Source organism: Podarcis liolepis, assembly GCF_965112155.1.
Source record: "Podarcis liolepis genome assembly, chromosome: 14".
In the NCBI taxonomy this organism is placed as follows: domain Eukaryota; kingdom Metazoa; phylum Chordata; class Lepidosauria; order Squamata; family Lacertidae; genus Podarcis; species Podarcis liolepis.
Genome location: NC_139569.1, coordinates 8,071,341 through 8,098,774, shown reverse-complemented (window position 1 = coordinate 8,098,774; position 27,434 = coordinate 8,071,341). Strand labels below are relative to the sequence as shown.

At 46.0% G+C, this 27,434-nt stretch overlaps 1 protein-coding gene across 3 annotated transcripts in view; it reads left to right on the top strand.

Annotated features, from left to right (window-relative positions):
* The window catches only part of CACNA1H (calcium voltage-gated channel subunit alpha1 H), a 371,014-nt gene that overhangs the window by 318,010 nt on the left and 25,570 nt on the right, over positions 1-27,434 (top strand). For 2 of the 3 annotated variants that reach the window (XM_083474111.1, XM_083474109.1), the window contains exons 21-27: positions 1,197-1,381; positions 13,485-13,611; positions 15,042-15,167; positions 15,653-15,742; positions 17,292-17,505; positions 26,324-26,475; positions 27,214-27,323. In XM_083474111.1, the coding sequence (XP_083330237.1) occupies positions 1,197-1,381; positions 13,485-13,611; positions 15,042-15,167; positions 15,653-15,742; positions 17,292-17,505; positions 26,324-26,475; positions 27,214-27,323 (1,004 nt within the window). The remainder of the gene's footprint in view (positions 1-1,196; positions 1,382-13,484; positions 13,612-15,041; positions 15,168-15,652; positions 15,743-17,291; positions 17,506-26,323; positions 26,476-27,213; positions 27,324-27,434) is intronic. The other variant, XM_083474110.1, reaches the window with a different exon arrangement.

Here is a 27,434-nt window from a genome sequence, read left to right as displayed (position 1 = left end):
GAGGAATATTTTGCCCAATGTGGGGCTCGAACTCACAACACTAAGATTAAGAGTCTCATGCTCTACCAACTGAGCTATTCCAGTCAGGTGAGAGTGATGCTGATGCATGAGGGGGGATTTCAAAAATATGAGCCCACTACAGTCTGAAGTGGCATAGTCCTGAAATCTATTACCTTTGTTAGTAATGGCCATTATGTTGCAATTTTATTTTTTTTAAAAAAAGAGGGGTGCTGCTGTTGCTTAGCAACCAAATATAATGACATGATCTTTGATGAGGTAGAACATGGCTATGTGGACCTGAGGGAGTTTCCCCTGTGTATATTGAGCTGAATGTCTTCCTGCCCTGTACAAGGCTGAAGCTAAGAAAGAAAGAAAACCCTCTCCATTCCTTCCTCCTCAAATTATACGCTGTTTCGTTCAGTTTTCCTCTGTAAAGTGTTATCAGTTCTTAAGGAAGGAATCTAACATCTTAGTCTACCACTGGGGATTGGTGGTGGGAAGACAGTGAGTGGTCAGAGAGGGAGAAGACTGTGAAGATGAGATGTTGGAAGGTCACAGCACTCAGTGAGCGAGGGGAATCTGTGGCAGAGAGAAGTCCAAAATCAGAGGCAGAAGCAGGAGAGGAGGGAGGCCAAGAGATGAGTCTGGCTGGCGAAGAGCCACAAGTGTCTCCCCCTCCTGCTGCAACAATCTCCCCTCCCCGCTTGTCTCGCAGAACCAGAAGAGGCATGAAAAGGGCAGAGGAGAGGGTTGGCTTCACACAGGCGCAGTCTCTGATTGCTTGGGGGGAAACCCTGCAGAGGAAGGAACTTAGATGGCGGTGGGGAGGCAGGGACTTTCAATCTCAGCAACAGATCCATGGGTCAAGACCTACCAGGGATGAGCTGCTGTGCTCATTAGACCTGACACTCCTCCAGGTCTGTGCAGATCCAGTTCTTGCTAATGAAGAGCTTTCTCCAATGTGCGCAGTGTGATTTACTGCCGGCCTGCTCCTGTCACCTTCTACGGGTTGCGAGGAAGAAGGTAGGCATGCAAGGTCTGGTTGAGGTTAGACTGAGGATGTTAAGGCAGTGCCCCATTTGCCCGAAAGGAGTCCCTATCAGAAAGCTTCCGATGTACTAAGATTCTGTACGATGGGAGAATCAGCCAAGCTATTGTTTAGGATTCTTAAGCCTCACCATCTTCTCTGCCTTCAGGTCGTGGCCCTTGGCTTTTTCTCCGGGGAAAACACCTATCTCCAGAGCAGCTGGAACGTCCTGGACGGAATCCTCGTCTTCGTGTCTATCATCGACATCATCGTTTCCATGGCGTCAGCAGGCGGGGCTAAGATCCTGGGGATCCTTCGCGTACTTCGGCTGCTGCGTACTTTAAGACCCTTACGGTATTTTCCTTTCCCCTCTGCAGAAGCTCCTGTTAGGGCTAACTGATTTCCCACTCATGATGGGGAGAAGGGGGAAATCAGTGTGTCAAAGGGACCGTTTCGATCTCAAGCATTGCCCCAGGGAGAAAAGATTAGACACTTCCTCTCGCAGCATCGCCAGCAAATTTAAGAAAACAAGAAGAGTTATCCTGGATAGTCCAGAAGCCCATCTAAATGAACATCCAGGAAGCCTGCTCTCAAGACATGATATCTAGCAACTTTTTGTGTGTGTGGTAGACTGCCTCTGTACATGGAGGCTTGCGAATGGAGTTTGCAGCCCCATGCCAAGAGTGCCTTTCAATAAGAAGAAAATGGGGAGACCAATCTTGGGACATGTGCATTAAACCTAGTGTGGTTTTGGAGGGGGCGTTCTAAGCCATGTTTCCAACCTTTAGCCACAAGAGGAGCCAACATGGTGCTCTTAGACCAGGGGTCAGCAACGTGCAACCCATGGGCCGGATCCAGCCCACAAAGACCATTTTAACGGTCCACGAGCCATCCCCAAACCGAGCCATCTGCTTGGCAAGTCCCAACTGCACTACAATAAACCGGCGCAGTGCGGTGCGGGGACTCACCGAGCGGTGCCAGAAATCGCATCTGCACATGCACAGATACCGGAAATCACTTCTGCACATGCCCAGATGCCAAAAAACGCTTCTGCGCAGGTGCGATTTTCGGTGTCTGGGCATGTGCAGAAGCGATTTCCTACGCCATGGACATGCGCAGATGCGATTTTCAGTGGAGATCATCCGTGGGAGTGATCCGGCCCATGGCTAATAAGCCTTGCTGACCCTGTCTTAGACTGTGGCTCCCAGCCAGCCCTGCCAGCATGGCCAGAGGTCAGGGACGATGGGAGTTTGTGTCCAACAGCGCCAGATAGACTACTCTTCTTTTGGAGGACCGGAAGCCCATCAAGGCATTGTTTTGGTCCGTACCTGATGGTCAGAGCATCCGCTTTCCATCCAGGTGGTCCCAGGTTCAGCATCTCTAGGTTTGGGCTGGGCATCTGTCCTGCCTGAAACTCTGGGGAGCAGACAAACTGGACTCAGTGGACCCCAAAATCTGGCTTGCCTTAAGGCATCTTCCTGCATCTTTGGAGAAGAGCAGTTACTCCATGGTGTGTAAGATCTGCTTTCCCAGTCCTGGGCTCCATCCCAGACTCCAGGTAGGGCAGGGGATTGTCCTCTGCCTGAAACCCTGGACAGCTGCTGCCAGTCAGTGTAGACAATACCAGCTCAGTATAAGGCACGTTCCCAAAAGCCAGGTTGGCACATTCTGGGTCATCCATCATTTCCAAACTGTCTTGAGCAAAGCATCGGCACAGCTGTCAAGGAAAAGCACCGTGTGCTTCACTGTTTATCTTCTAAAGCAGAAAAGGTTCTCCAAAGGGCAACCACTGCGATTGAGGGAAATATAGAGACTCCCCTATTAGAAAAAGCTGCAGCGTGTGGGACTTTCCAGCTTAGAGAAAAAGTGAGTTAAGAGGTGACATGATAGAAATTTATCAATTTATGGGTGGCATGGAGAAAGTGGATAGAGATAAGCTTTCATCCCTCTCGCAAAACACTAGAACTCTTGGACGCTAAAAGATTCGGGACAGATTGAAGTTGAGACTTCTCCATGCGGCGCATTGTTAATCTGTGGAACTGGCCCCCTCAGGAGGGCAGCGACGGACGCAGACTTCGAAAGAGACTTAGACAAATTCATGAAGAGGGGTATCGATGGCTACTAGCCTCAATGGCTCAGCACTGCCTCTAAACATGGAGGCAGCAATGTTTCTGAGTAACAGTTGCTAAAAACCGCAGGAGGGGAGATAGGTCTTGTGTTCGAATCCTGCATTCAGGTTTCCCTTGGAAATCTGGTTGGTCCCTGTGGGAACAGGATGCTGGACTAAATTGGCCATTGGCCTGATCCCGCAAGCTCTTCTTACATTCTTACTTAGAAGAACAATGGATTTATATTTGAGTATATTTTTTATACCCTGTCGTCTCCCCTGATGGGACAGCTTACGATTAAAAACAAGAACCACTGAAAACATAGAAAAAAACAACCATTAAAAAAAAACAGTTGAATATTGATAGAATTAAAATTATATATAAAATATATTAAAACCTTACCGATAATTGCAATAGGTATAGGACAGGCTTCCTCAAGTTTGGCCCTCCAGATGTGTTTGGTCTACAACTCCCATGATCCCTGGCTAGCAGGATCAGTGGTCAGGGATGATGGGAATTGTAGTCTCAAAACATCTGGATGTGGGAATTGTAGTCTCAAAACATCTGGGAGGCTGAGGTTGTGGAAGCCTGGTATAGGATGTCAAACAGATGAACCAAAGGCCTGGTTAAAAAGGAACGTTTTTGCCTGGTGCCTAAAGTGTATAATGAAGGCGCCAGGCGAACTTCCCTGGGGAAAGCATTCCACAGATGGGGAGCCACTGCAGAGAAGGCCCCATTCTGGTGTTGCTACCTTCCGGACCTCTCGAGGAGTAGGCGCACAAAGGAGGGCCTCAGAAGATGATCTCAGAAGATGAGCCAGTGTGGTGTAGTGGTTAAGAGCGGTGGGCTCGTAATCTGGTGAACCGGGTTCACGTCTCCGCTCCTCCACATGCAGCTGCTGGGTGACCTTGGGCCAGTCACACTTCTCTGAAGTCTCTCAGCCCCACTCACCTCACAGAGTGTTTGTTGTGGGGGAGGAAGGGAAAGGAGATTGTGAGCCGCTTTGAGACTCCTTCGGGTAGTGATAAAGCTGGATATCAAATCCAAACTCTTCTTCTTCTTCAGGGCAGTCCTGAGGTATTGCAGTCCTGAGCTGTTTAAGGCTTTATAGGTCAAAAACAACACTTTGAATTGGGCCTGGAAACTAATCGGTAGCCATGGCAGTCGGACCAGGATCGGTGTAATATGCTCAAACTGTCTTGCTTCAGTGAGCAACTTGGCTGCTGAATTCTACACCAGCTGAAGTTTCTGAACCATCTTCAGAGGCAGCCCTATGTATAAGCCATGGCAGTAATCTAACCTTGAGGTTAGATTCTCAAGGAAGGAGCGCAGCCAGCACACTAGCTTTAACCATGCAAATGCAATCCTGCCCACCCCAGAGACCTGAGCAAATGCTCTTCTTTGCGGCTCGATGAGCACATGTTCCTGCAGAGAAACCAGATTCAAGTTCCCCTCCACCACCCCACCACCCATACAATTAACTTTCCCGTGCAAGCAGAAAGGTTGGACATGTTTGGAGCACTGAGCATTATCAGCCTCGCACGATAAACGCTTTCTCCTTGCTTGCATTTTTCTCAGAGACGCGCATATCGGGCCGACGGCCCCGTCATCTAAATGACATGTCAAATTGCAGAACCTCACAGTTGTTCCGGGAGAGGCGGACATGACCCCAGCATGTGGTGTGTCAGCCATGGAGCAGTGGGGGCGAAGGTGGGGGGGCAGAGATAACAGGTGAGGAGTCACATTGGCTCGGATCAGGATTTGCATTTGAACCACAGCGGGGAACGCTTCGGGAACTCTGAGCTGACGCTTCCCACTCAATCCCACCGAGCAGCAATTTAGCATCTTGGCAAGAGCTGCAGTCAGATGACACTTCCAGTGTCTGGAGCAAAAGGAAATGTGTGTTTCGGTTAACTGTTGAGCCATAAGCCTGGGGAAGGAGGAAGATCACTCGCTTGGGGAATTCTTGTCTGCTCTCTGCTTGGGTCTGTGGTTCCACATCAATAATAATAATGTTGTTGTTGTTTAGTCGTTTAGTCGTGTCTGACTCTTCGTGACCCCATGGACCAGAGCACACCAGGCACTCGTGTCTTCCACTGCCTCCCGCAGTTTGGTCAAACTCATGCTGGTAGCTTCGAGAACACTGTCCAACCATCTCGTCCTCTGTCGTCCCCTTCTCCTTGTGCCCTCCATCTTTCCCAACATCAGGGCCTTTTCTAGGGAGTCTTCTCTTCTCATGAGGTGGCCAAAGTATTGGAGCCTCAGCTTCAGGATCTGTCCTTCCAGTGAGCACTCAGGGCTGATTTCCTTAAGAATGGATAGGTTTGATCTTCTTGCAGTCCATGGGACTCTCAAGAGTCTCCTCCAGCACCATAATTCAAAAGCATCAATTCTTTGGCGATCAGCCTTCTTTATGGTCCAGCTCTCACTTCCATACATCACTACTGGGATAATAATAATAATAATAATAATAATAATAATAATAATAATAATAATAATTTATTTATACCCCACCCATCTGGCTGGGTTTCCCCAGCCACTCTGGGCAGCTTCAACAGAATATTAAAATACAATAACCTATTAAACATTAAAAGCTTCCCTAAACAGGGCTGCCTTCAGATGTCTTCTAAAAGTCTGGTAGTTGTTTTTCTCTTTGACATCTGGTGGGAGGGTGTTCCACAGGCCGGGTGCCACAGCCAAGAAGGCCCTCTGCCTGGTTCCCTGTAACTTAGCTTCTCACAGGGAGGGAACTGCCAGAAGGCCCTCGGCACTGGACCTCAGTATCCGGGCTGAACGATGTGGGTGGAGACGCTCCTTCAGGTATACTGGACTGAGGCTGTTTAGGGTTTAAAGGTCAGCACCAACACATCAAGGCAGGACTGTTCTTTTTCTTATCCTGGTGACACTGTACTTTCAAAGCAGTGCCATGCTATGGTTATGGCTTCTGCTAAAGAATCGTTTCATTTATTGAATTTATATACCGCCCTATACCTGGAGGTCTCAGGGCGGTTCACTAAAAATATCACAGTGTATAAAATCAAAACAATAATCCAATAACAACCATCCCCCTCCCCAAGAAAAGAGCCACATTTTAAAAGGGTATAGGATAGGCTTCCTCAACTTCGGCCCTCCAGATGTTTTTGGCCTACAACTCCCATGATCCCTAGCTAACAGGACCAGTGGTCAGGGATGATGGGAATTGTAGTCTCAAAACATCTGGAGGGCCAAGTTTGTGGAAGCCTGGTATAGGATGTCAAACAGATGAACCAAAGACCTGGTTAAAAAGGAATGTTTTTGCCTGGTGCCTAAAGGTGTATAATGAAGGCGCCAGGCGAACTTCCCTGGGGAGAGCATTCCACAGAGGGGGAGCCACTGCAGAGAAGGCCCTGTTCTTGTGTTGCCACCCTCTGGACCTCTCGAGGAAGAGGCACACGAAGGAGGGCCCAGAAGATGATCTCAGGGTTCAGGTAGGTTCATATAGAAAGAGGCGATCCTTGAGGTATTGCGGTCCTGAATCCTGGGAGCTGTAGTTTGTTGAGGGTGATGAGGGTTGTTAGGAGACACCCCCCCCCCTTACAGAACTACAGTTACCTGGGAAAAGGGATTGATTGCTAAAGCACTCTGGGAATTGTAGCTCAGGGAGCAGAATACTGGCGTCTCCTAACAACTCTCAGCATTTTTAACAAAACTATGCTTCCCAGGATCCTTTGGGTGAAGCCATGACTGTTTTAAGTGGTATTGTAGTGCTTTAAATGCAGATTTAAAGTGAAGGTGGTGAAAAGGAATGGAAAATTGCCTTCAATTCACCTGGTTTATTGGGGAAAGGCATAAAGGTCTTAATTTCAGGTGGTGCATGTCTGGGGAGAGAAGGAACCTTTTTTATATTCCAAAAGATCAGATTCAAAAAGGCTAGCCAGGCTAAACTTTGCGGCAGCAGGGAAAAAAGAGAGTCAGGTGGTGAGTTAAAGTTGATTGGCATCTGTCTGTCTTGGGTTCAGCTGGGTGGCATCAATCTGAATTCTTCTCAGGAAACTGTACCACAGTATTTAAGTAAAAGAGGGGCAGGGAGAACCTAACAAACAAAACAAAAAACACCAGATGCTACAAATCATAAAATACTATTTCTTCCTATATACATAAAATGTAAGGTTGTCGTCACACAGCTCCCCTTAGAAGATTTGTAGTGCCTCATCACAATCCTGGATTTCCATGAAGTCACAACAGGGGAAGGAAGCAAAAGAGAAGGCAGGTTTTCAAATGGTGGTTTTGAACAGGCACCCCCAAACTCGGCCCTCCAGATGTTTTGGGACTACAACTCCCATCATCCCTAGCTAACAGGACCAGTGGTCAGGGATGATGGGAACTGTAGTCCCAAAACATCTGGAGGGCCGAGTTTGGGGGGTGTCTGGTTTTGAACAACAGCAGAGGTTTGAATAAAGCATGGGTGGAGGGACATAGACAGGATTGGCAAGCAACGCAAAGAAGGGGCAGCAGACCCTAGTAATAAAAAACCTGCTGGATGAGGCCAGCGGCCTATTTAGTCCAGCAATTTGTTCTCACAGTGGCCAGCCAGATGCCTCAAAGGGAAAACTGTGAGCAGGATCCGAGCACAAGAGCAATTCCCGCGTCCTGTAGTTTCCAGCAACTGGTCTTCAGAAGCATCAGTGCCTCTGAACATAACCATCATGACTAGTAGCCACCTAAACATTAGGAAGAACTTCCTGACAGTAAGAGCTGTTCGACAGTGGAATTTGCTGCCAAGGAGTGTGGTGGAGTCTCCTCCTTTGGAGGTCTTTAAGCAGAGGCTTGACAACCATATGTCAGGAGTGCTCTGGTGGTGTTTCCTGCTTGGCAGGGGGTTGGACTCGATGGCCCTTGTGGTCTCTTCCAACTCTATGATTCTATGATTCTATGATTCTATGATTCTAATTCTCCCATTAATTTGTCTTACCCACTTTTAAAGCCGTCTAGGTTGGTGGCCACGCCGCCTCTTGTGGCAGTGAGTTCCACAGACTAACTGCATCCTGCATTGAAGAAGTCCTTTCTTTTGTCCGTCCTGACATTCAGCTTCACTGGATGTCTCAGACGGTGGAGGAAGAAAATGTCCTTCATGTCCCGTAGTCATTAGTATACAGTGGTACCTTGCAAGACGAATGCCTCGCAAGACGAAAAACGTGCAAGACGAAAGAGTTTTGCGTTTTTTGAGTCATTCCGCAAGACGAATTTCCCTATGGGCTTGCTTCGCAAGACGAAATGTCTTGCAAGTTCTTGCGAGTTTGTTTCCTTTTTCTTAAAGCCGCTAAGCTGTTAATAGCCGCTAAGCCGCTAAGCCGTTAATAGCCGTGCTTCGCAAGACGAAAAAACCGCAAGACGAAGAGACTCGTGGAACAGATTAATTTCGTCTTGCGAGGCACCACTGTATTTCAACCTCCATGAATTTGTCTAAATTTGTGGCATTGTAGGAGATGATATTAATAGACAGGACTGTAAGTTGTTTTTATACGCAATGACGGCAGCAAGAATAGTATTGGCACAAAAATGGAAGCAAGGAGAACTACCGACGAAAGAAGAATGGAGGATGAAATTGATGGACTGCGCAGAATTAGATAAATTAACAGGAAGGATTCAAAACCTGCGGGACCAGAGATTCTTAGAAGACTGGAGTGAATATATGAACTATTTGAAAAGTAATAGTAATGAACAGATTACCCTAGTAGGACTGCAAGAAGTTTTGTAAGGACTATTTGAAATATTATAAGAAAGACTATGAGGACAATTATTAGTTAATGATAATTAAGAGTGATAGAGAAATTAAGAAATGCAGAATAAGCAATAAAGACGGAAAATCATCAGAGGTGTTGACGGTAATCAAAAATATTGTATAAGATAAGAAGTTGTGTTATATGAATGTCGGAAATATGTTAAAAAACTTATATATATATATATATATATATATATATATATATGCAGGTTTTGGTGTCCTCGGGTGTCTTCCCGTGTAAAAGTTGGGGTGTCTAGGCGACGTTTCGACGAGGTCTCACTCGTCATCTTCAGGCTGGTGCTTTCGGCTTCTTGTTACTGGAACAGAGCGGGATCTCAGTGTTTGAGTTCCTATAAATACTGTAGAGGGGTGTGGTGTATTGCCTCAAAAGTTCTGGGCAGAGGGGAAGTTCCCAGGCTAGTGTTCTTTTCTTCTTTTGTTCCTTAATTACTTGAGGGATATCTTGAGTGATTTCTTGAGTGATATTCTGAGTACCACTTAGGTGGGTCATTAGGTGTGGATTAGTTGCTAAAGCCTTCGTGTCTTGACCTCTTGAATTTGTGAAGAGTTTTTCTGGGAAGATGGCTGTACTGCACTTAGTTGTGCTTTGGCTTGGCTTCGTGTATAGGGGCGAGCTGTGGTTTTGTGCCCTGTGCCAGCCAGATCTGTGTAGGGATTGCAGGGGGGTGCAGCATCCGGAGTTGCCACTATGGTTTGGTTACTGGATGGTGTCTGTAATTTATCTGTGGAGAGGGTCTGGGTTTGGGTCTGGTGTGGTTGATTGGTGGTGGCGTTCTGTGTGCCTCTGAATCTGGTGTCGGTTTTTGTGGGGAGGGCTAATTTCCAGATGTCTGGCAGGCGGGACGTGTCGTCACGCTTGTTCATGTTGTGAGGGTGTTTCTCTATCTCGATGGCTTCCATGATTATTCTCTTGTGGTGATGTTCCATGTTAAAGAGCAATTTGGAATCTGCAAAATTAATTTCGTGTCCTGTTTCTTTCATGTGTTGGAAAAGAGAGGAAGATTTTTCTTCTTTTTTGACGGCATTCTTGTGTTCTGCGATACGTGCATTTATTCGTCTGTTTGTTTGTCCGATGTACGTGGCTGGGCAGACTTTGCAGGGTATTTCATAGACCCCTTGGTTTTCCAACTGGATTTTATCTTTGGGGTTTCTGAGGATATTGGCTATTTTTTGGTTGGTGCAAAAGGCTGTTTTGATATTGTGTTTATGGAGGATTTTGCTAATTTTATCTGTAGTGCCCTTGATATAAGGAAGGAGGGCCATGCCATTGTTTTCTTCCGTGTCTTGGTTTTTGGGGGGTGTTTCTTTTTGGATTAGCTTCCTAACCCTGTTTTGCTGGTATCCATTGGCGATTAACACATTTGAGAGATTCTGTAACTCAGTTGTCAAGTGGTCTTTGTCAGCCAGGCGTTTGGTTCTGGAGATGAGGGTCTTGGCTACGGAGTTTATTTGTGCAGGGTGGTGGTGTGATTGAGCATGTAAGTAGCGGTTGGTGTGTGTTTTTTTCCGGTAGATAGTGTGTCCTAGGGAGCCATCAGGTTTACAATCTACTCCAAGACCCTACCTACCAACCTATAAAAACAGATCCCACCACCTATCTGGAAAAAACCACCAAATCCAAAATAAAAGCCTCTCCTATTAGTGAAGAAATCCAGCTAAGAATCATCCCCAGAGAAAAATCATCCAGATGCCCCAAACTCTACGGCCTCCCCAAGATACACAAAGAAGGAACACCACTCAGACCAATAGTCAGCTCCATAGGCTCACCTCTACAAAATCTCGCTAAATTTCTCGCTAAGCAACTTCAGCCCTATGCAGAATCCATCTCTTCACACGTTACAAACTCCTTCCAGTTCATAGAAACAATAAAGAAGCAAAACCTACATCCCGATGACCTACTTGTGAGCTTCGATGTTGTATCTCTCTTCACACAAGTGCCCATTAATGAAGCCTTGACAGCCATTCAAAACAAATACAATCCCCCCGAATACATCCTGGACCTGACCAACCACTGCCTAACCAACACGTACTTCATCCACAATGGACAAAGATACAAACAGATAGAAGGAGCACCTATGGGATCACCCCTCTCACCGGTCATCGCAAATCTGTACATGGAACACTTTGAAACCAATGCTTTAGACAAGTCAGAACACAAACCCAAACTTTGGCTCAGATATGTTGACGACACCTTTGTAATTTGGCCACACGGGAAAGAAAAACTAGATAGCTTCCTCACACATCTCAACAGCCTACACCCCAAAATACAATTCACTATGGAAATAGAAGCCAACAACCAGCTTCCCTTCCTTGACGTCCTAATCTACAAAAAACCTGATGGCTCCCTAGGACACACTATCTACCGGAAAAAAACACACACCAACCGCTACTTACATGCTCAATCACACCACCACCCTGCACAAATAAACTCCGTAGCCAAGACCCTCATCTCCAGAACCAAACGCCTGGCTGACAAAGACCACTTGACAACTGAGTTACAGAATCTCTCAAATGTGTTAATCGCCAATGGATACCAGCAAAACAGGGTTAGGAAGCTAATCCAAAAAGAAACACCCCCCAAAAACCAAGACACGGAAGAAAACAATGGCATGGCCCTCCTTCCTTATATCAAGGGCACTACAGATAAAATTAGCAAAATCCTCCATAAACACAATATCAAAACAGCCTTTTGCACCAACCAAAAAATAGCCAATATCCTCAGAAACCCCAAAGATAAAATCCAGTTGGAAAACCAAGGGGTCTATGAAATACCCTGCAAAGTCTGCCCAGCCACGTACATCGGACAAACAAACAGACGAATAAATGCACGTATCGCAGAACACAAGAATGCCGTCAAAAAAGAAGAAAAATCTTCCTCTCTTTTCCAACACATGAAAGAAACAGGACACGAAATTAATTTTGCAGATTCCAAATTGCTCTTTAACATGGAACATCACCACAAGAGAATAATCATGGAAGCCATCGAGATAGAGAAACACCCTCACAACATGAACAAGCGTGACGACACGTCCCGCCTGCCAGACATCTGGAAATTAGCCCTCCCCACAAAAACCGACACCAGATTCAGAGGCACACAGAACGCCACCACCAATCAACCACACCAGACCCAAACCCAGACCCTCTCCACAGATAAATTACAGACACCATCCAGTAACCAAACCATAGTGGCAACTCCGGATGCTGCACCCCCCTGCAATCCCTACACAGATCTGGCTGGCACAGGGCACAAAACCACAGCTCGCCCCTATACACGAAGCCAAGCCAAAGCACAACTAAGTGCAGTACAGCCATCTTCCCAGAAAAACTCTTCACAAATTCAAGAGGTCAAGACACGAAGGCTTTAGCAACTAATCCACACCTAATGACCCACCTAAGTGGTACTCAGAATATCACTCAAGAAATCACTCAAGATATCCCTCAAGTAATTAAGGAACAAAAGAAGAAAAGAACACTAGCCTGGGAACTTCCCCTCTGCCCAGAACTTTTGAGGCAATACACCACACCCCTCTACAGTATTTATAGGAACTCAAACACTGAGATCCCGCTCTGTTCCAGTAACAAGAAGCCGAAAGCACCAGCCTGAAGATGACGAGTGAGACCTCGTCGAAACGTCGCCTAGACACCCCAACTTTTACACGGGAAGACACCCGAGGACACCAAAACCTGCATTCCTGTACCCGTGAAAATCTACGAAAACATATATATATATATATATATATGCTTTCGTAGATTTTCACGGGTACAGGAATGCAGGTTTTGGTGTCTTCGGGTGTCTTCCCGTGTAAGAGTTGGGGTGTCTAGGCGACGTTTCGACGAGGTCTCACTCGTCATCTTCAGGCTGGTGCTTTCGGCTTCTTGTTACTGGAACAGAGCAGGATCTCAGTGTTTGAGTTCTTATAAATACTGTTGAGGGGGTGTGGTATATAGCCTCCAACGTTCTGGGCAGAGGGGAAGTTCCCAGGTTAGTGTGTCTTTTCTTCTTTTGTTCCTTAATTACTTGAGGGATATCTTGAGTGATTTCTTGAGTGATATTCTGAGTACCACTTAGGTGGGTCATTAAGTGTGGATTAGTTGCTAAAGCTTTCGTGTCTTGACCTCTTGAGCTTGTGAAGAGTTTTTCTGAGAAGATGGCTGTACTGCACTTAGTTGTGCTCTGGCTTGGCTTCGTGTATAGGGGCGAGCTGTGGTTTTGTGCCCTGTGCCAGCCAGATCTGTGTAGGGATTGCAGAGGGGTAATTAAGTTCCCCCTCAAGTAATTAAGGAACAAAAGAAGAAAAGACACACTAACCTGGGAACTTCCCCTCTGCCCAGAACGTTGGAGGCTATATACCACACCCCCTCAACAGTATTTATAAGAACTCAAACACTGAGATCCTGCTCTGTTCCAGTAACAAGAAGCCGAAAGCACCAGCCTGAAGATGACGAGTGAGACCTCGTCGAAACGTCGCCTAGACACCCCAACTCTTACACGGGAAGACACCCGAAGACACCAAAACCTGCATATATATATATAGTCTCAATTTAACGTTGGTAATCTTCTTGCCAGAGTCATCAGCAGGGCGCCGGGACTGAAGCTTGTCGTGGAGACACTGATATCCTCTCTCAGGCCTATTGGCAACATCGTGCTGATCTGCTGTGCCTTCTTCATCATCTTCGGCATCTTAGGAGTGCAGGTAATAGTTTTCCTCTCTCGTTGGCTCAGCAAACCCCTAGCAAAGACTTTCCAGCTACCTTCCAGCTTGCCCCAGCAACTTAAGTCACCTAGAGCTAGGGGTGGGGAGGAAACTCAGATTTAAATGCAAACTTAATCCATTTTCACTTCCTGAAACAACCGTTGAACCAACGTGTGGCTGTCCTTTGAAGCGTGCACTCCTCTGAATTTTGCAACGCTGATCTTCAGCCCAAGAGCGTGTGCAAATCTGCATGCAGATGCATGTGCTGGTGAAAACAGTGTCCAAAAATGCATGATGTTAGGGGGAAATGTTTGCAAATAAAAAAAAGGGTGTATATTAGGCAGACTGCATGCAAAAAAAATGTATACTTTCAGAAAAATGTGCATAAAAATTGGGGCAAGAGGTATGAGGATGTTTGTTAAAAAAGAACACCTAACACAAAAATGTGGAGATCTGAAAATTATTATTATTATTATTATTATTATTATTATTATTATTATTATTATTATAATTTATTATTATTTATACCCCACCCATCTGGCTGAGTTTCCCCATCCACTCTGGGCAGCTCCCAATCAAATGTTAAAAACAGTACAGCATTAAATATTAAAAACTTCCCTGAACAGGGCTGCCTTCAGATGTCTTTTAAAGATAGGATAGCTGCTTATTTCCTTCACATCTGAAGGGAGGGTGTTCCACAGGGTGGGTGCCACAACCAAGAAGGCCCTCTGTCTGGTTCCCTGTAACTTGACTAGAAACGTGAGAAATGGAGTGAAACTGAAACAATTTTCTTTAAGATATTTATATACCTGAACTAAAGCTTTTGGATATATTGTCCAAAACTGGTTTGAAGTCCATATCATAACAGTTTCATAATTTTTGACCTGGCAATATATCTTGAATTGTGAGAGAGAGAGTGTGTGTGTATGTGTGCTATGTAAAAATCAAAATGTGGGGGGAAACGTGAAGTCCACCAGCACTTCTCTCGATTTCTGCAGCCCCTGTTAACTCTGTCAGCTTTCCCCTGCCCTAACCTGAACTTAAGATGGGAGTGGGGAGGGGAGAAAAATTGAGAGAAACCAAAACTGACCAATATTCTCTATATTGGGAGTTGTGGCTTCTTTTTCTACTGTGAAACACCTTGTTCTTGGGGCTCTGCCTTGTTCTGATCTCTCAGGAACAAGGAGTCATTGCTCTTGGTAAATATGCAGGCTTGAGGACAGGTACATTTACTCAGCCAAATTAATTCCATCCTGCGTGAAGGATTTTCTTTGTACCGAATCTACTGCTCACCACTCAGCTTTCGTGACCCCAGGTTATTTTTCTTACTTATGAATTTATAACCTGCACATTCATAAAAATATAAAGCAAGGCTCATGTTCTCTCTCTCTCTCCCTGGTTTTTGTTTGTATTTGTCCTCCCCAACCCAGCTGTTTAAAGGCAAATTCTACCATTGTGAGGGGTTGGACATCCGAAACATCTCCACCAAGGCCGACTGCAGAAACGCCCACTACAGGTGGGTCCGGCGGAAGTACAACTTCGACAACTTGGGGCAGGTAAGGAGAAGAGAGGAGACCATGCAAACGGAGCTTTGCCTTCCGCCTGTACACATCTTGTTAACCAAACATAGTGTTGACTCTCAATACTCATCATAGAAATGTAGAGTTAGAAAGGACACCAATGCAGGTATCTCAACACCTGATCCCCCATCCAATTTGAAACCATACCGGACCCTGCTTAGCTTTGCAAATGTGCTGGCAGTTTTATTGCTGCACCACTAGGGAGAGTCTTATTCTTTTTCCTTATGCTTCAAGGTCCCCAACCTGTATATATTTAAAGTGCCTTATATGCATTGCTATGCATATACACTGCCCTATGCCACGGTGGCAGGGGAGAGAATAAATAATTTCAGGACACTTCTTTTTTTAAAAAAAAAAAAAAAAACCTGCCCTGGTGATCTGTGATTGAGGACATCACTAGCACTAGCCTATAGGTGCCTACCACCACATAAACAGAGCGTTTGTCTCCCTTTCTTCCATAGGCCCTAATGTCCTTGTTCGTCCTCTCCTCCAAAGACGGCTGGGTGAACATCATGTATGACGGACTGGATGCAGTTGGCATCGACCAGCAGGTAGAAGCTAAAGACCGTAATAACTCTGTTATTGGGGGAGAAATTTAAAGGCCTTTGAATAGCCATCCTTTTATGCTTGCCATATGCAGTTTGTTGTTGTTGTTGTTGTTGTTGTTGTTGTTGTTTAAAAAGTTCTTTATTACAAAACATAAACAAAACAGAAAACACCATAAACAAACCATAGGCACTAACTAACTACATATCATCTAACATTACACATACTTTGGCTTCACCTCATTGTACATTTTAAACCTTATTATTCTGTACGCACTTCCTTATTTTTTCCATTACTTATCAAGAGAAAATTTTGCTTTTATAGTTTCCTTGTAATTCAAGGCTCACTCTGAATCTGTCAGGAGATTCACATTATCACAGTACTTTTTGAGATGTCCTTGGAATATTGTCCAGTCTTTACTGACTTTCTGGTTTGAGTTTCCTCTTATTCTCCCAGCCATTTTCGCAAGTGCTAGGTATTCTATCATCTTCGCTCGCCAGTCGATTTTTGTGGGGATTAAGTCACTTTTCCAATTTTTTGCTATTAAAATCCTATCGGCGTATGCAGTATTTAAGAGCGCTTTAAACCTGCCCTTTCCTTGTCAAGCGGTCCTGGATGCCCCAATCAGACCCTATAAAAGCAAGAGGCTGGGACTCACAGTTGGAGAGAGAAAACACTCAGGTCCTGTCAAGTACGGGAGTTCCCTTCTCCCTTCTGGTAGCTTCCCAATAAGAATTAACAAGCATTCAGTAGATTTATAGTCTTTTTATTACAGTATCATGTTGCAAGCATGATACACACAAACACTCGATTGATGTATCGCCCAGCTGCTCCCTCCCTTCTGATTGCCTAGTTACTATCTCAAAGCTGGGTAGCTCCTCTCTCTGAATAGAATGCTAGGGTAAAAGAAGAGGATACATTTGCCACTGCTTATTAGAGCACTGTGAAATCATAAAGGCAAGATGAATAAGATGCATTGGAAGAAATGTGATTTAACATTATGATGTGGATAGATAAAGGAAGAGTAACTCTGCTTGAATAACTGGGGAAATGTTTTAGCTCAACAAAAGTCTAAGCAGGAACTGAAACATGCACAGCCCATGGAAACTGAGAAAGGGTGGGAAATGAACAACAAAATGTTAAATTATTTTAAGTAGTGGAACAGAAATTACGGGAAAGGAGCAGTCAAGGTGGGAAAGAGAAGAAACATAGTGAAAGCGGAGGCGGGAAGTCAACTTGTAAATTTGTTTTAAATTCGAATTAATCTGTTGTTAATTTGTTTTTAAAAATTGAAACTCAATAAAAAGAATCAATTGGTAATAAATGTGTGGTGTGGCCTTATGCTAGTGTTTCTCAAACTTGGGTCTCCAGCTATTGGTGGACTATAACTCCCATCATCCCTGGCCAACAGGTCAGGGATGATGGGCACTGTAGTCCAGTGCCAGTTGAAGAAACACTACCTGATAGTGGGCTCCATTGAACCTTCTCATGCTCATCCCACCTTGCTCTCTGTCTCTCTCTGTCTCCCTGCTTCCTTCCCACCTCCGCCGCCAGCCCAGCCAGAACCACAACCCTTGGATGCTCCTCTACTTCATCTCCTTCCTCCTCATCGTCAGCTTCTTCGTGCTCAACATGTTCGTCGGGGTGGTGGTGGAGAACTTCCACAAGTGCCGGCAGCACCAGGAAGCGGAAGAGGCCAGGCGGCGCGAGGAGAAGAGGCTCCGGAGGCTAGAGAAAAAGCGCAGGAGTAAGGCGATATACATGTCTGGTCGGTAGACAGCGGTACAAATCACAATCTTTCTGAGCCTTGCCTGCTTCCAAAGCAAGATATCTTTTGCCCCCGGATTCCTTTTTTGGTTTGCTTTGGTTTGACAACGGGACGGAAGAAGACGCGCACTCTCTCTTTTTTCCTTCCCATTCCATTTTTTTGGGAGATGCTTTAAGAGTCAGAGTTGACCTTTCCACCATTCCCCTTCCATTGGCTCCTATTGCAAACTCAGCACGGCTTACCCAAATATCCAGGACCGCAAACAGGGACTACAACTCCCACCAGCACCAGCCCGCATGGCCAGTGATCAAGGATGATGGGAATTGTAGTCCGGCAGTGCCTGGGTGGCCAACAGGTTGTGGGGAGCTGGTGTAGACCTCAATGACCTAGATGAACCAATAGTGTATGGCAGGCTACCTATGAACTACCCCTTCGTTCAGAACAATGAGGTCTAGAATCTTACTTTATTGTTAAGGGAAAGGACATAGTTCAGTGTGAAGCACGTGCCTCGCATACAGAGGGTCCCAATTTCAATCCTCAGAAACTGGGCTGGGAAAGACTCCTAGCTGAGACCTTGGGGAGCCGCTGCTAGTCAATACTGAGCTAGATGATCAGGCATAAGAAGATCTTTGATAAATGAAATCCACAGAGGAGGTCCAAGTTGCCTTCCTATGTATGAATTCTGAGGACATGGACCTCAACTCTGGGTTAAGTTACTGGCAGGTTCCTTCAGGCACGGTTAAGGATGCTACAGGTGAAACTCGAAAAATTAGAATATCATGGAAAAGTTCCTTTATTTCAGGAATTCAACTTAAAAGGTGAAACTAATATATGAGATTAACTCATGACATGCAAAGTGAGATATGCTTCTACTTCTCAGAGGTCCAATCTTGCTCGATTTGCAATCCTCGTTTTGCTGATTTCCTTGAATATTCTCATTTTCTGAGATTGTTAATTTGGGGTTTTCATCAGCTGCACGCCATGATCATTGCATTGGTCACAAATCAAAGCTTGACATATCTCGCTTTGCATGTCATGAGTCAATCTCATATATTAGTTTCACCTTTGAAGTTGAATTAGTGAAAGAAAGGAACTTTTCCATGATATTCTAATTTTTCGAGTTTCACCTGTACATTGGACGCACCCACCCAAATCTCCAGTGGGTTCCCCAGCCACACGTCTCTCTCTCTCTCTCTTGCCTCGTTTCTGATTCCCAACGGTGTCCTGTTGCCCCTAACCCTGGGACTTAAAGCATCACCAACGTTATTTAAGGCCCATCGATGGGATTTCCTACGGTACTTTTTTAAAATAAGGAAAACAGATCCACTAGCTGACTTTCTTTTCTTTCTTTCTTCCTTTTTTTGGAGGGTCTCGGTGCATGGTCCCCGCATGCCACACAGACGCTGCATGGGGTGGGGGGTGGGAATGGCAGAGCGTGGGGGTCGGGGAAGTGGGGAAGACTCCCAGCTTGGGGGTCGAGGAGAAAGAGCCCAAAGGTGGAATCCCTTTAGAAGAGATGCACATTCAGCTATCCCACCGGTGGGTGGGTGGGATTCTAGATTGGACTGGCAGCCTTCTGGGCAGAGTAGGTGGGGAAGCCAAAAGATATTCCCACAATCCTCTTCCCCCTCCTTCTCCTTCTCTCTCTCTTTCTCTCTGTTTTAATAGCAAATTGAGTCAAAGGCAGGTTGATTTAGGAGGGTGCCACAGGTGTTGAACACCTAGACTTCCGCTTCGCTGAATTTTGCAATTTTCCAGCCAAGCAAACATAAACACCACCATCTACACTGACCCTCCAACCACTGCTGGAATGAATGCTGATATCTATGAAAATATAAAACCAATGTAAATGTTTAGCGCAGACCAGCCCTTGATGCTTTTACCGCCACTTTGGCTGCTGATCTGAGAGAGCTCAACATATTTTTTTCTGAGAGAGGGAGGGTGTGCTAGTTCACATGCTTCTCTCCATCGCAGTCTCCCAGGCTTCCTCCCCCCCAATAGCAGCAAAGTCGATATTAAGTGCTTCATAAACATTTCCTTTGTAAATCCATGAGAATCGGCTCTGCCTCCGCTCCCAGGAGACGGGCGCCTGGAGGCAGCTGCGAGATGAGTTCAGAAAGGGCAAGAGCGCCACAAAGTGTGGGATGCTCTGAGATCTGCCCTCCCGAAAGTGCAGAGGAAAGGTTTACTTTTCCATTCCGGTTCTGTTCTCCGTCGCTGAGCTCCCTGCAACAACTTCTGTAGGTGGCCTGAGGACACGAATCTTCCTTGGGCGTCTTTCCTGCCTGCCTCAATCTTGGAAATGTCTCACAAACTTCCACCTGCTCCCTCCATTCCAGTTTCTTAAGCGCCCAAGATGCTTGAAGCTCAATATGGTCCAGCCCTGGGGAGCAGTGAAGGCAGGAACAACTGCTTTTGGTTGGTTTCTTCCTTGTGTTTTTTCTTTCTGCCCTACATAACCACATGCCTGCCCTAAATATTATTTAGCTGCCATGTGGTCATAAATAGGTGTGATCAGAGCAAGCTCAAGGTTATTCATTTGGGGAATTCTGGGGTGGACTCCTTGTTTCTGGGGTCAGGAAATGGCACCATTAATCTGGGTTCGAATTTGCATCTTTGCAATCCACTGGGGTATAGAAGCAGAGCCTGCGATCAGCTCCATGGACCCACGACTGCAACCAAAGTCCCTTAAATGGCTTATTGGCACATAATGGAAAAAGTTAATAGTACCAGCAAAATAATAGCATGAATTGAAACAACTCCATTAAAAAAAAAATCAAGGCAGGGTAATGTTGAAACAGCCAGGTAAGGCAATGAGAACAGAAGGAGCAGTATAAACAAGGCAGTGTAATGTAAATTTAAAGCACAGCAGCAACATTTAAATTAGAATGAATGACTGGAAGGAATTCCACAAAGATCTTTGCAGCAGGAGCCTCATCTCGCAGGTCACAACAACCTGTTTTATCTCAGGATGTTTCTCAAAGCAACATCCTGGTGTGTTACACGCCACAGCCTCTTATGAAACCCTAGTCTGCCTAGCAGTAGGAACTGGGGGGAGATCCTCAGCAGAGACCACACAACTGGTGATTTTCAGCTGAGGGCCACATTTACCGTATTGGCCCGAATATAAAATGCACCCGCAAGTAAGCCGCATCTTTGAATTTGAAGGCCTATTTGTGTGCGCGGCCAGCCTCCTAGCACTACCGCCCTGGGCGAGGGAGGGGGCAGCTGGTGCCGACGCTTGGTTCTGAGCGCGCTGTGCACCCACCTCCCGGCTCTACCGCCCTGAACGGGGGGCAGGGGGAGGGCCGGTGCTCGGTTTTGAGCACACTGTGTGCCTGCCTCCCCCACCCCCCGTTCAGGGTGGTAGTTCCAGGAGGCTGGTTCCGAATATAAGTCACACTTTGACTTTTCACAGTCGGAATTTGGAAAAAAAGGTGCAGCTTATATTTGGGGCAATACGGTAGTTTTAGGCAACTTTCTGGGGGGTCACACGCTGGTGGGGCAATGGATACAACACTTACGTTAGCATTACAGGTCACATTCTAGTCACTCAGAGGTTCCTGCACACACTTCCACCCTCCTCTTAAGCAAGCAAGAAAAATTCCCCCTGGGCATAAGACTCAAGGAGGGCATGGAGTAGACGGGGTGGTGAGGTGTATTACCTGGGGTGAGTTCCAAGAGCCAGGTAAGGATGTGTAGTGTCTGGTCCCACCCCTGATCTAAACATATCCTCCCCCTCCCACCGTAACGAAGAACTGAAATAATGGTGGAGGCAGTTCCAGCCATTATTTCTATCCTGAAGGGTTTGGGTGCTTTTGCTTTGGTTTTCTATAGGTGACTTCTTAGCAAAAAAAAAAGATGGCAGACTCAGAAAGATCTGACGCGCGACTCCTTCTCTGTGGCTTGTGGTGGATCTGTGAGTGTGTGTCCGTGGCCAGTGGTCATATCTGTGATTTGCAGCAGAAGTGAGCCGGGCTTGGCCTAGTCGTGTATCACTTGACGCTTTTAACTGGATGGGGAAAGATGCTATGGCTGAATCAACAACACCAGTCAAAGTGGGAAGAAGGTTCACCCATGGCCGCTTCCTTCTCAGAAGTTCTCAAGGGCAGAGGAGCATCATGACAATGGAGAAGCCATGGACAGAGGGAAGGAGTGCGGTTCAAAATCAGCAGCACGCTACATAGCTAGCAAATTTCCCACTTGCTCACCTTGACCCGCCATCTGTCTGTCGCCATCCCCCAAACCAGTTAACCACACCTTTGCCTAGCTAGCTAGGTCAAAGGTAGGCATTTGGAGTTGAGGGGCCCGTTGTGTTGTTCCAACCCACTTTTGTCCTTGGCATGCCAGACTGGCAAGTGTTATCCCTCCCCGCCCTGCCCCCCGACACAGAGTACGCAACAAACCAATTCAAACCTTCAGGAGGAGCTTCCGAGGGACTATTGGAATGAATGCGTCCCCTGGAGAAATCTAAAAATTAACCACACACAGAGAGAAAGTTCTCAGTCTCTAATGTATTCAGCAGGGAGGTGGGAAATTTATCTGTGTGCCCAGATTAAATCTCTCGCTGGTAAGGCATGGGATGGTCTCTTGTCGGTTTATTTTAAGTTATGAAATGAATGCCCCAGAGTTTCCTTTTCCTAGAGCAGTGATGGCCAAACTTGGCCCTCCAGCTGTTTTGGGACTACAATTCCCATCATCCCTGACCACTGGTCCTGTTAGCTAGGGGTGATGGGAGTTGTAGTCCCAAAACAGCTGGAGGGCCAAGTTTGGCCATCACTGTCCTAGAGGACTTCTTGTCCCCCACCCCCAACATTCCTGGGCCTCTGGTGTTTGCAGAATCTCACACAATTGTGCTGTTGGTGAGACCTGTCCTGGAGCTTCATGGCCCCAAGGGAAGCAGGAGCATATCAAGGAAACATACATAGTCCAGACTTGCCTCACATATGTTCGTGCAGCAGTGTGTGCTTTGGCTTCTGTGGGGCTATGCCTTGGTCCCGCATCACAATAACAAAGAGTGAAGTCAAGCCCACCATTCCCTGGCCACTGCTGCCGCCGCTGTGGCACACCCCTGTGCGTCCTCACCTTTGCACCGTGCATGAATTGGCATCTCTTCTAAGGGACGTTGCATGCGTTGTTGGACAGAGCATGAGCACCTTGTTGCATGTCACTTCCAGTGTTGTCAGGGTGCTACTATGTGTGCGTCTCCAAGTTGAAAGGACTCCTCCTTTCTTTCACCCGTGTACTGAAGATATTCCAAGCGCTTCCTTTCACTCTGTCTTCTCAAACCCACCTGAGATGTCAACCTGAGCTTCCTAGCCCCCTTGCTGAATTACTGTACCATACCTGCACACTGTACCATATCAATTGTGGCTTTGCTTCATAAGTCTCCAGAACCTGTGGCCCTCCAAGACTGCAACTCCTATCTCCCAGGACTGTTGGGTGAGACTGATGGGCGATGGGGTCCAGCAATTTCTGGATGGACACAGGTTCCCCACCCACTGCTCTTCTGAGCCAGTAACTAGGATACCTTATCAGGAATGCATCAGTAGTGCCTCTGTGTGGCAAATCATGCTAGGCAACTAGCCTGACCACCACAACCAGCATTTCACTTGTGGGGTGCAGCCTTAGAATGTGTTTTAGGGACCCGTCTCAGTTCATAAAGGACAACAGTAAGGACTCCAACAGGCCTGGTGTCAGGTCTCTGCAAGGACCAGGCTCCACTGGTCAGCGTTTGCAATTGGGCTGTCGATCTAGTTGGGCCAGAAGCAAGTACATTGTGCCAAACAAGCAAGGGTCAATATCCAAGGCAGCAGATGCTGGCCAGAAGCAAGATTGTAGCAGGACATGCTACCTTGGCAAGAAACCTAGAGGGTACAAAGCAGCCCAGTGGTTTCAGCACCATGGAGAGCTCCAAATAAGCATTGTGCTCCAGTGAAACCTAGGACTGGATTGAAGCCTTTTATTCCTCCAAAGTCAGATCACCCTTCCCATGCTCTACACCTTCCTTGAGGAACAGACTCCTTTAAAGGAGGAAAGCTTCTAGCTTGGATTCTTGCACCTTCTCCTTCTAGGTAATTTTTTTTCAGACTCGTGAAGGATGACAGTTCCTAGGGATGTGGGGGCTGGAGATGTAGGCTCCAAGAGTGCATACTCTAGGAATCTCAATTCAAATCCCCCTCATTTGTCTAGCTCAAGCCTAGTCATGGTTTTGGGGGCTGGGTTGGTTTCCAACACCTCTTCCTCTAGTGCTGCTGGTTCAACAGAGGTGGCCAGCCCATCATCTTCTGAGCTATGGCTTTGAGAGCTCCTTTTGGCCCCTGAGCCTGCATTTCCTGTGTTAGAACTACCCAGAATCCTTGCCATACCCAGGATTCCATTGCCAGAAGTTCAGCAAAAGGGTCTCCAAAATGAGAAAGTTTGAGAGCCATCACTGTAATCCAGGTATACAGCTCACAGGACTGGGATTCAAGATTGTCCGTATTTGGGCAGTACTCACAGTGGTGATTCTTCTTTCATCAGGCTTTTGGAAACTGGTGCGTTAATAGAGTTCAGTCGTTGTCACCTGTCTTTGTTTCGGTCTTTGCATGATGCACAAGAAAAGCTATTTCTGCCATGTGGTCCTCCCCCATGGACAACTGCATTCCTGTTTTTACATAAACATCCAAAGCCTTGCTTTTGACACGGAGGCCAGTAGGATTAGCCATGCTAGCAGCACACAGTCCGCCTGTCTGCTCTGAGCAGATTTATGAGACTCTCGCAAATAACGTTGAGAGCTAGAATCCACCCAGCCAGAAAAAGAAGAAAACATTTGCTTTCTACTTTGCTTTCAGATTGCTTGGCTGGGAGAAACATGGGTGACCCTGGTCAAAAGACATTTGAAATGTCCTTTTTAGCCATCAAGAGAGGACTGGGGGAGATTAATAGCTGAAGGGTCACCAGCCAATCTGGTTTCCTTTTGATCTGATTATTTAAGCTGGTACATTCTGATCCGGTTGTCTTTTGCATCAGCAAAACAATCTGCAGCACTAACGTCAGCTGGAAAGCACTCGAAAGGTCAAGGGCCGGGGACCACAGCTGCAAGGGCAGCTCAAGGAGTTTGCTTGTTTCTTGAAAGAATCTTTACTTTTGCTCTTTAGCTGAAAATGTTTCCCAGAAATGGTTTGCAGGTCATTTTTTAAAAAAATAAAAGATGACAGCGCCTTCCTCCTGGAAAAAAAAAAGATACAAAAGGAAAAAGCAATGAAGAGGGAAGAGGAAAACAATAAACTCAGGCCCCAGTTCTTACAGTTCTTATAATGACCCAACGTGAGTCTCATGCCTCATTGTTTTTCTTTATATGTTTGGCTGCTTCCGCATCTTCCAGCTCTCAAGATCCATAGTATTTCTTTATTATCAACAGCATTTAGATGCCACCCAATGGCAATTGGGCATCTTCCAGGCCATAATGGACATGGGTGGCTATTAAAAAGGATTGTAGAAAATCAGGAGAAGGCTATGGAGGCTATTCTCTGCCTCCAGAGCCAGCAATGCTTCTGGAAACCACAGGAGGGGAAAGTTGCTCTTGCACTGAGGCCCTGGTTGTGGCATGGCATCTAGTTGGCCACTAGCCTGATATAGCAGGCTCTTCTTGAATTCTTAATAAAAGCCACCAAGAAAAACCCAGTATTGATCATAAAATATTTTTTAAGCATACAAACTGGAACATAAAAAATTCATTATATTAAAAAAAAGATTCTGCATCAGAACATACCTCCACAGAAAATTATGCTGCACCCCTGATAGTAGTTCTCCTATGACTCAGATGCACGTCTCGTATTCCCCAGGAGACATGAATTGAGTATTGAAGTCCCAGCTCCTGGCTGAGATCAAACAGGCCCCCTTCCCTGTTTTTGTTCTTGCACTTGATGAATACTTTTTAAATTTCAGCAGGCATTTTAAGTACCGTATTTACTCAAGCCAAATGCGCCATCGAATCTAATGCACACCTTAATTTTCACAACGTAATTTGGCCAAAAAAGAGGTGAGCATTTGATACGAGTAAATACAGTAAAAATAATAATCCTGATTTGGGACTTCAAAGTGCAGTGTAGGGCTGTTTAAAAGCCCTTTTGCAAACAGGCCCGACCTCCAAAGATGCCCATGGGAAGCCCACAATCAGAACATGAGTGCAATAGTACCCTTCTACTCACAATCTCCCACAGCTGAGATTCAGAGGAATTTTGCTTTCTGATCCTGGAGGTAGCATACAGCCATCATGACTATTAGCTCTTGATAGTCTTATCCTTCATGAATCCAGCAAGGCAGTTGCTATGTTTTTTAAAACAAAAACAAAAAAACAGATGGGTCTGGAGATGGCTGAGTGTCTCTTCTTAAAACCAACACAAGAAGCAAACTTCACAAGAAGATCTGTGTTTTTATTTTTAAAAAAGAAAATAACAACACAGAAGAAAGATCTCAGAAGATTTGCACCAACCCTGACCAACCTGTGATTTTTGAACAGGGCAACCCTGAGACCTTCTCCCCCTATGCAATAATTCTGGAGTATGACAGAGACGTGCTTAATTTCTTTGTGGGTGGCGTATTTCTCCAAAATACTTTGCTGTTCCTTGTGTCCCTTACGTGGTGGGCTTGAGACATTCCATTTCTCCCTGAACCTCTCAGCTGTATCCCCCTCAAAAAAAAAAAAAAGGCATTTGAGTCATTGAATACACCCACCTGCAGGGAAATCATGTGGCTGTCCCTACCAGCATGCCTTGCACCCCAAAATACAGAGGACAGCACTAATGGCTGTGTATTCCATTGCCTCTTTCTGCAGAAGCCCAGCGGCGGCCATACTATGCTGATTACTCGCCTGCCCGGAAGTACATTCACATGCTCTGCACCAGTCACTACCTAGACCTTTTCATCACCTTCATCATCGGAGTCAATGTCATCACCATGTCAATGGAGCATTTCAACCAACCCAAGGTATGGACAACACTCCTTCCTTCCTTCCTTCCTTCCTTCCTTCCTTCCTTCCTTCCTTCCTTCCTCCCTTCCTTTAATTTTATAATTCTTCTGTTTCAAATTTCCCACATTTATACATTAACCAATACAACAATACATTGATCATTGACTACCCTGCCCTTCCATGGTTCCTTTTGGTTATCTTCTAATTACTCCATGTATTTTTTCCCTCTTTCTCATTTTATCTCTACTTCTTTTATACTGCTGGATTTACTGTAATCCTGCTAACGTTTTGACCTGTTTACAATCATTCTTCAAGGACAACGTGCCTTTCTTGAGTGCTAAAGCACTTCCTTTGCATGCAGAAAATCCCAGTTCCCAGGCTCTCTCGTTCAGCAAGTATTTCAAATAGGAAGGCTCTTTTAGTGGGTGTTTACTGCCAGTCAGAATACAGGAAGGTGTGGAGACCTTTTCAGCCTGAGCAAACTTCCAGGGACCACATGCCAGAGGTGCACAGAGCCAGGAGCAAAAGTGGGTGAATTTTACCTTTGTGCTGCAGGCACTGGCATGTGACTCCCTGGAAGGCTGCCCAGAAGAGAATGAGAAAGCTTCCCCACCCCTGATTGTCCCTAACATCTAGTTTGGCCTCTGCAGGATCAGGGGGAAAGAGCTGGACTCGTTGCCCATGTGCATTCTGTGTGGGGGAAGTTAAATATTGCAGGAAACACCTCCGTAACACCTGCTTTTGATTCTTTGCAGTCACTGGATGAAGCGCTGAAATACTGCAACTACGTCTTCACCATTGTCTTTGTGTTTGAAGCTGTGATGAAACTGGTAGCATTTGGGTTTCGGAGATTCTTCAAAGACAGGTTAGAAGCTCTATTCCATTCTAGACTGGAGGGTGGGAATGCCTAACATCAATTTACAAATGGCTGACATTGAATCTGCTCCCCCGAGGAATAGCCCCACTGATCCTCTGC